This window comes from Drosophila pseudoobscura, chromosome 4, assembly GCF_009870125.1.
Source record: "Drosophila pseudoobscura strain MV-25-SWS-2005 chromosome 4, UCI_Dpse_MV25, whole genome shotgun sequence".
Lineage (NCBI taxonomy): Eukaryota > Metazoa > Arthropoda > Insecta > Diptera > Drosophilidae > Drosophila > Drosophila pseudoobscura.
The window spans coordinates 18,812,306-18,821,139 of record NC_046681.1 but is presented as its reverse complement, the minus strand read 5'-3'; the positions used below and the strand labels follow the sequence as shown (position 1 = coordinate 18,821,139).

At 46.9% G+C, this 8,834-nt stretch overlaps 2 protein-coding genes across 2 annotated transcripts; both read left to right on the top strand.

The window, feature by feature from the left end:
* Positions 1 to 2,503: 2,503 nt before the first annotated feature.
* LOC6902802 (uncharacterized) lies at positions 2,504 to 2,932 on the top strand. The gene has a single exon (XM_002132503.2). It carries the CDS (start codon positions 2,504 to 2,506, stop codon positions 2,930 to 2,932), a length of 429 nt encoding a protein of 142 aa, XP_002132539.2.
* A 3,984-nt stretch (positions 2,933 to 6,916) lies between these two features.
* Positions 6,917 to 7,599, top strand: LOC117184082 (uncharacterized). The gene has a single exon (XM_033380212.1). It carries the CDS (start codon positions 7,058 to 7,060, stop codon positions 7,484 to 7,486), a length of 429 nt encoding a protein of 142 aa, XP_033236103.1. The 5' UTR covers positions 6,917 to 7,057; the 3' UTR covers positions 7,487 to 7,599.
* The last annotated feature ends 1,235 nt before the right edge of the window (positions 7,600 to 8,834 follow it).

Sequence of the window (8,834 nt, the reverse complement as noted above, 5' to 3'; positions counted from 1 at the left end):
ATCCTTTAATATATTTTTGCAACCTGTGATCCTCTGTGATCCTTGGCGATCCTTCTGTCTATGTTCAAGCTCTTGGAAAATCGTTTTTTACGCCGCATTTTCCTGCATTTCCTGCCAACTAATTGCGAGAGAAATCTGCTAAGACTTTGGACAGGGAATGAGGAGCAGCACATCGAAAAGGACATGGCAAGGAGGCCAGGACTTGGATCTGGAATTAGATTGATTTGCGGCCTGCCTGCCCGCCCCTGCATCGCGTATCGCATTGTGAAAGGGTGTGAAGTGGAGGGCCACTTGAAAAATCTCGTTATCCTGTCAGCGGCAGGACCCAAGCCACTTGGCTGCCGCTGCCACTGCCACTGGAAAAACTGCCAGTCATTGGCAAATGGAGCAAGCGAGCGGGGGAGCGGGTGAGCGGGTGAGCGGGGGAGCAGCTGCCACTCGCGTTTCACCGCGTATCGCTTACAGATGGAATCCCGAGCAGCAGATGAATGGAAAAGATGGAAAAGAGCAGCAGCAGCAGCCCAAAAGCAGCCACCAAAAAGCGACAAGCAGCACTGCAGGATCAGCGGCAGGCAGCAGGCAGCAGGCAGCGCCCATTGTTGGGCTTAGGACTCGCCGTACCCCGAGCCTTCTCAGCCTCCTTCGCATTCTCATCCCTTTTTGGGTAAAGCAAAGCACCCACTCAAACGCCTCGACGGGACTCAATTGTTGTCGAGATCAATTTGCAACTTAATTGAAATCCATTTAAAGTAATGAGAGTTACTAACTTGTCCTGCCTCCTGCCTCCTGCATCCCTGCCTCTTGCCACTGCCCCGCGACCCGCGACCCATGGTCCACGGTCTATTGTCCTGTGTGGCGGTGCAGTGCACCCTTTTCCAGCCGCAAAAGGGCTTTGATTTGCTTTTCTCTGATCCCGTGCTTAAGAATTATAATCCCACGCACAGATCGCCCGAAGAGAGCGGGCGGTGGCGATGTACCTGTACTTCGACTGATTGTCGTCCTGTTCTCACAATCCATTTGCATGTCCTGCAAAATGAAAATTGTCCCTAATGTCGCTCAAGTGAGGACCAATCCTCCTGCTCCCTGTGGTGCGAGGCGGCTCCTCGGGCTTTTGGAATGGGGATTCAGGAGTGGCTCACAGAAAGATCACGATGTGGTGGACTGAAAACCTGTTTTTTTGGGACACGACACGTAAAAAATATGCAAAATAAATCCCAGGCTGTGCCAGGCTGTGTGTCCAAGTCCATTAAAAGGGAATAAGTGCGTGCAAATCCTGGCCGTAGGATATTTTTCATATTATCAGAGCGCATATTACTTTATCGAGAATGAAAATGCCCCCGAACGACCCCCCCTCCCCCTCGTACCCAAAGAAAACACATATGAAGTGCTCTCCCACTCTGCTGGATGAAGGGAGGGAGGATTGAGGATTGAGGATGATGATGATATCCATAACCACGCGCCTTTTTTTGCGTCTCACTTAAACCGCAATACAAACACACCCACTCGTCGGAGAGCGAAAGATACAGAGACAATATGCAGATGGAGATACAAAGATACAGATACAGGATATGCAGGAGCGTGTGTCCTCTGTCCTGCTGCTGCTGAACCACATTCAAGTTGATCCCCTTGTAAATCTCTAAATTGTTTTATGAACATATTGGCCAAAAAAAGGTGTAAACCCAATTTCCATGCAGGTACATTTCATGATAGACATCGATCCCCTCTGGTCGATGGACATCCTTGTTCATTTGTCCATTTGTTGTTCCGGCACAGCAGGATGCACTCATGCACTGCTTCCGCCTTTTGTTGAGCCTCATTTAAACCGTACCGCTGGCCAATTTGCATTCGCACCACAAACCAAATTGATCCGCCCTAATCCTTAGTCCAGTTTCCAGCTCTCGTTTGGTTCTGTAGGTCCTGCGGCAGAGGTAAAGGCTGCACTCCTTCTCTTCCTTTGAGACCGATCGACCGAAATTTATAAGCACGGGATTTGAATTTGCAAGAAAAACAAAACATTTTGATGCACTATGGACTATGCCTCCGCCTCTGCCTCTACCTTCGGCTCTAGCTCTGGTACTGGTGCTGGCAGGGATTGGCTTTGGCTTTGGATTTGGAGTTTGCCCTTTCGGACAGAGAGGAGTGCAGAAGTGCTCGGAAAGCAGAAAAAGTAAATTAAAGTCATTGAGGCGTGGGCATGGTCGCTGAACAAGGATTGGCCTGAATATTCCTATGGATTGGAGTTCATTTCAATGAAATTACAACAACCAATCATACTATTTCATTGAAATTTCATTTCAACTATTTTTGATAAAGTTCTGGGCACTTTTTAGTTTTCTTGGAAAATGTTTGGATATATTTAATTGTCTAAAATGTTTATTATTTTTCGCATTCAAATACATCAAATCTACGCGCCTTCTGTCTGTGGTTTCCCGCTATTTTTGCCACTCTGGCAGCGCTTCAAACGTCAGCTGTTTCTCTCTTCTGTGGCAACGCCACAGTGTTCATGCTGGAGGTGGTGCCCCTAGAGATGCGAAGGAACAGAAGCCGCTCAAGGAGCAGCCAGCGCAGCCGACGCGGCCGCAGGCAGAAGCAGGAGGCTGCGGTCAGACAAGCGGCATCATCGATCATGGGAGGAGGAACGGCAGCCGAGATGTGGAGCAACACGCACAGAAGGCTCTTCCAGTGGCACCACATGCAGGTGCAGCGTCTTTGCCAAGGACAATATCCGCAGCAGGAGGAGCGCGAGCAGTGCCTGGAGGAGAGCTCCACTTCCGAAGCCGAAGAGGAGGCGGAGACGGCAGCTGCGGCGACAACCATCGACGAGGAATACTTGCAGTTCCTGGCAGTGACACTCAGGCATCAGCAGGAGCTAAAGCAACGACGTGCTGCCGCATCGATATCCACACCAGACTCAACCTTAGATTTAGTTTAGGCTAAGATTTTGTATCTTTTTTACGCGAGTAGTAAATGTTGCCCCACGACCGCACAAAGAAAGCCGCCTTGGGATATCTGACTTTTGCGTTCGTCGTCGGAGGCACAACTGTACTTTCTTCCAGAAACGCCTCCCTCTCTCACTCGCCCCGCCTTGTTTTTTTTTTAGCCAAAGGTAGACACATATATATATATAATCATATATTTATAATCCTCGCAAGGAAATGTCTCAAGTTGGGGGCAGGCTAACAAAGAGTGCCACAGTGAAACATTTGGGCGTGACCGGTAAGTTTAAAACTAGTAAAGTGATGTAGATAATAAAGATTTGGAGATCGATTTATACTAAACCGATTGGTTTATCGCGTACCCTCGGAAGACCGCACTAGGATCTCTGCGACTCCAACCAGACGTGCAATGAACCGATGTTGATTTTGCTCAAATTCCTCCCATGATGGCTTCGGCATAAACTCCACGAATTTTTTCACCAAAGAGATGATAGATATGCACCACAACTCCAGGTTATTGCATTTCAGCCTGCTGATGGTGGTGAACGGAGTCGCTGGGTATGAACAAATGCGTGCAACCAACAATTTTACCTCTCGTACCTCCCTGGCGATGAGATCTTCTACATCTCCATACACCGGTGGATACACCTTGTCCCGCCAATCGTTGGCATTGAACTCTAAGCTGTACGTATCTTCCAGCACGGTGTCAATAATTTCGTGATCCTGCGCCAAAATTTTGCGCAGGTGAGTATAGCTCCATAAAACAGGAAACTCTCTGGCGGCGTTCACTTCTGCCACTAATTTGGCGGGGCATCCGTTATAGATAATGCCCATTAACCGGCGTTTATATCCCCTAGTCCGTGCAATGCAAACCCTCGTGCAATGCGTCTTGGACATCCCTCCAGGCCTGTAATATATTATGGAAATATATAAATATATTTATTATATATTATAATGTTACTTATCACTTTCATGTGCAAGAAATTAAAACTCTCCGCATGCAAGTTACAGGCTGCAATGGCTAGCACTTTCCACCGATTGCCCCGGATTTCCCAAGGGACATGCATCTCATTTACGACTAAGACAAATGGATCATCATTTTAAAATTGTAAATGGCTGACCGTGTTTATCATTCCGGAGTCCAATTCATTGCAATGGCTATCACGTTGAACATGGTTAATTGCATGTATGATTTCCTCTTCTTTAAAGCGGCTAAAAAATGGTTCAAACAGGCGGTGCATTTTGAAGAGCAAAAGCGAACAGTGTGACCCCTTGTCTTGGCCATATGGTATAGCCTCAGAAATATACCAAAATATACCATCTCATTTTAAAAATATACCGTGAATATACTGAAGAATTTAAGTTACATACATATTTCTCGTTTTTGATCTTCCGTGGAATATTAATAGCTAAATAGAATACTTAGCCATGCCCACACTTGACAAAATATACCCTCGGTTCAATTTTGACCTCAAAAAATACCGAAAAGTATTAAAAATACTTGTTAAATTTTTTCGCGCGATACTATCGCGTGGGCAGGTTCAGTCGAATTTTCAACCATCGATAACATCGATGACGATCTTGATTTTACTGCAACGAAAAATACCGAAGTCCAAAGATATCGGATATCCATGCTATCGTTGCCAGTCCCATGAGTTAAGCGCGACGCTGCCAACCTTTTGGAAAATGGTTGCACTGTACTAGGGCTACAACACACGCTCTCCTCACTTCTCTTGCTCTCTTCCTCTTGCACTACAACTACAATTGGAGATCCGTGTTAAATGTTCAAGAAATAAAAAAGAACCGGACTAATTAACAAACCAAACTACCTTGCGGGCTGTGTAATAGTGTTGTTAGGGTTCAGTAATACCCAAAGTAAATCGCGGCAGTAATTAAACAACTTTGTAGCAAGCGTCTGGAGCTAGCTGCCTCCGTGCGTCGTGGAACGAGTGACGCTGCAAGGACGCATTGTGAAAGGGTGTGAAGTGGAGGGCCACTGGAAAAACTGCCAGTCATTGGCAAATGGAGCAAGCGAGCGGGGGAGCGGGTGAGCGGGGGAGCAGCTGCCACTCGCGATTCACCGCGTATCGCTTACAGATGGAATCCCGAGCAGCAGATGAATGGGAAAGATGGAAAAGAGCAGCAGCAGCAGCCCAAAAGCAGCCACCAAAAAGCGACAAGCAGCACTGCAGGATCAGCGGCAGGCAGCAGGCAGCGCCCTTTGTTGGGCTTAGGACTCGCCGTACCCCGAGCCTTCTCAGCCTCCTTCGCATTCTCATCCCTTTTTGGGTAAAGCAAAGCACCCACTCAAACGCCTCGACGGGACTCAATTGTTGTCGAGATCAATTTGCAACTTAATTGAAATCCATTTAAAGTAATGAGAGTTACTAACTTGTCCTGCCTCCTGCCTCCTGCATCCCTGCCTCTTGCCACTGCCCCGCGACCCACGGTCTACGGTCTATTGTCCTGTGTGGCGGTGCAGTGCACCCTTTTCCAGCCGCAAAAGGGCTTTGATTTGCTTTTCTCTGATCCCGTGCTTAAGAATTATAATCCCACGCACAGATCGCCCGAAGAGAGCGGGCGGTGGCGATGTACCTGTACTTCGACTGATTGTCGTCCTGTTCTCACAATCCATTTGCATGTCCTGCAAAATGAAAATTGTCCCTAATGTCGCTCAAGTGAGGACCAATCCTCCTGCTCCCTGTGGTGCGAGGCGGCTCCTCGGGCTTTTGGAATGGGGATTCAGGAGTGGCTCACAGAAAGATCACGATGTGGTGGACTGAAAACCTGTTTTTTTGGGACACGACACGTAAAAAATATGCAAAATAAATCCCAGGCTGTGCCAGGCTGTGTGTCCAAGTCCATTAAAAGGGAATAAGTGCGTGCAAATCCTGGCCGTAGGATATTTTTCATATTATCAGAGCGCATATTACTTTATCGAGAATGAAAATGCCCCCGAACGACCCCCCCTCCCCCTCGTACCCAAAGAAAACACATATGAAGTGCTCTCCCACTCTGCTGGATGAAGGGAGGGAGGATTGAGGATTGAGGATGATGATGATATCCATAACCACGCGCCTTTTTTTGCGTCTCACTTAAACCGCAATACAAACACACCCACTCGTCGGAGAGCGAAAGATACAGAGACAATATGCAGATGGAGATACAAAGATACAGATACAGGATATGCAGGAGCGTGTGTCCTCTGTCCTGCTGCTGCTGAACCACATTCAAGTTGATCCCCTTGTAAATCTCTAAATTGTTTTATGAACATATTGGCCAAAAAAAGGTGTAAACCCAATTTCCATGCAGGTACATTTCATGATAGACATCGATCCCCTCTGGTCGATGGACATCCTTGTTCATTTGTCCATTTGTTGTTCCGGCACAGCAGGATGCACTCATGCACTGCTTCCGCCTTTTGTTGAGCCTCATTTAAACCGTACCGCTGGCCAATTTGCATTCGCACCACAAACCAAATTGATCCGCCCTAATCCTTAGTCCAGTTTCCAGCTCTCGTTTGGTTCTGTAGGTCCTGCGGCAGAGGTAAAGGCTGCACTCCTTCTCTTCCTTTGAGACCGATCGACCGAAATTTATAAGCACGGGATTTGAATTTGCAAGAAAAACAAAACATTTTGATGCACTATGGACTATGCCTCCGCCTCTGCCTCTACCTTCGGCTCTAGCTCTGGTACTGGTGCTGGCAGGGATTGGCTTTGGCTTTGGATTTGGAGTTTGCCCTTTCGGACAGAGAGGAGTGCAGAAGTGCTCGGAAAGCAGAAAAAGTAAATTAAAGTCATTGAGGCGTGGGCATGGTCGCTGAACAAGGATTGGCCTGAATATTCCTATGGATTGGAGTTCATTTCAATGAAATTACAACAACCAATCATACTATTTCATTGAAATTTCATTTCAACTATTTTTGATAAAGTTCTGGGCACTTTTTAGTTTTCTTGGAAAATGTTTGGATATATTTAATTGTCTAAAATGTTTATTATTTTTCGCATTCAAATACATCAAATCTACGCGCCTTCTGTCTGTGGTTTCCCGCTATTTTTGCCACTCTGGCAGCGCTTCAAACGTCAGCTGTTTCTCTCTTCTGTGGCAACGCCACAGTGTTCATGCTGGAGGTGGTGCCCCTAGAGATGCGAAGGAACAGAAGCCGCTCAAGGAGCAGCCAGCGCAGCCGACGCGGCCGCAGGCAGAAGCAGGAGGCTGCGGTCAGACAAGCGGCATCATCGATCATGGGAGGAGGAACGGCAGCCGAGATGTGGAGCAACACGCACAGAAGGCTCTTCCAGTGGCACCACATGCAGGTGCAGCGTCTTTGCCAAGGACAATATCCGCAGCAGGAGGAGCGCGAGCAGTGCCTGGAGGAGAGCTCCACTTCCGAAGCCGAAGAGGAGGCGGAGACGGCAGCTGCGGCGACAACCATCGACGAGGAATACTTGCAGTTCCTGGCAGTGACACTCAGGCATCAGCAGGAGCTAAAGCAACGACGTGCTGCCGCATCGATATCCACACCAGACTCAACCTTAGATTTAGTTTAGGCTAAGATTTTGTATCTTTTTTACGCGAGTAGTAAATGTTGCCCCACGACCGCACAAAGAAAGCCGCCTTGGGATATCTGACTTTTGCGTTCGTCGTCGGAGGCACAACTGTACTTTCTTCCAGAAACGCCTCCCTCTCTCACTCGCCCCGCCTTGTTTTTTTTTTAGCCAAAGGTAGACACATATATATATAATCATATATTTATAATCCTCGCAAGGAAATGTCTCAAGTTGGGGGCAGGCTAACAAAGAGTGCCACAGTGAAACATTTGGGCGTGACCGGTAAGTTTAAAACTAGTAAAGTGATGTAGATAATAAAGATTTGGAGATCGATTTATACTAAACCGATTGGTTTATCGCGTACCCTCGGAAGACCGCACTAGGATCTCTGCGACTCCAACCAGACGTGCAATGAACCGATGTTGATTTTGCTCAAATTCCTCCCATGATGGCTTCGGCATAAACTCCACGAATTTTTTCACCAAAGAGATGATAGATATGCACCACAACTCCAGGTTATTGCATTTCAGCCTGCTGATGGTGGTGAACGGAGTCGCTGGGTATGAACAAATGCGTGCAACCAACAATTTTACCTCTCGTACCTCCCTGGCGATGAGATCTTCTACATCTCCATACACCGGTGGATACACCTTGTCCCGCCAATCGTTGGCATTGAACTCTAAGCTGTACGTATCTTCCAGCACGGTGTCAATAATTTCGTGATCCTGCGCCAAAATTTTGCGCAGGTGAGTATAGCTCCATAAAACAGGAAACTCTCTGGCGGCGTTCACTTCTGCCACTAATTTGGCGGGGCATCCGTTATAGATAATGCCCATTAACCGGCGTTTATATCCCCTAGTCCGTGCAATGCAAACCCTCGTGCAATGCGTCTTGGACATCCCTCCAGGCCTGTAATATATTATGGAAATATATAAATATATTTATTATATATTATAATGTTACTTATCACTTTCATGTGCAAGAAATTAAAACTCTCCGCATGCAAGTTACAGGCTGCAATGGCTAGCACTTTCCACCGATTGCCCCGGATTTCCCAAGGGACATGCATCTCATTTACGACTAAGACAAATGGATCATCATTTTAAAATTGTAAATGGCTGACCGTGTTTATCATTCCGGAGTCCAATTCATTGCAATGGCTATCACGTTGAACATGGTTAATTGCATGTATGATTTCCTCTTCTTTAAAGCGGCTAAAAAATGGTTCAAACAGGCGGTGCATTTTGAAGAGCAAAAGCGAACAGTGTGACCCCTTGTCTTGGCCATATGGTATAGCCTCAGAAATATACCAAAATATACCATCTCATTTTAAAAATATACCGTGAAT

Coding starts and splice junctions, on each gene's coding strand:
- LOC117184082 (XM_033380212.1), top strand. CDS start 7,058: ATGCTGGAGGTGGTGCCCCTAGAGATGCGAAGGAACAGAAGCCGCTCA.
- LOC6902802 (XM_002132503.2), top strand. CDS start 2,504: ATGCTGGAGGTGGTGCCCCTAGAGATGCGAAGGAACAGAAGCCGCTCA.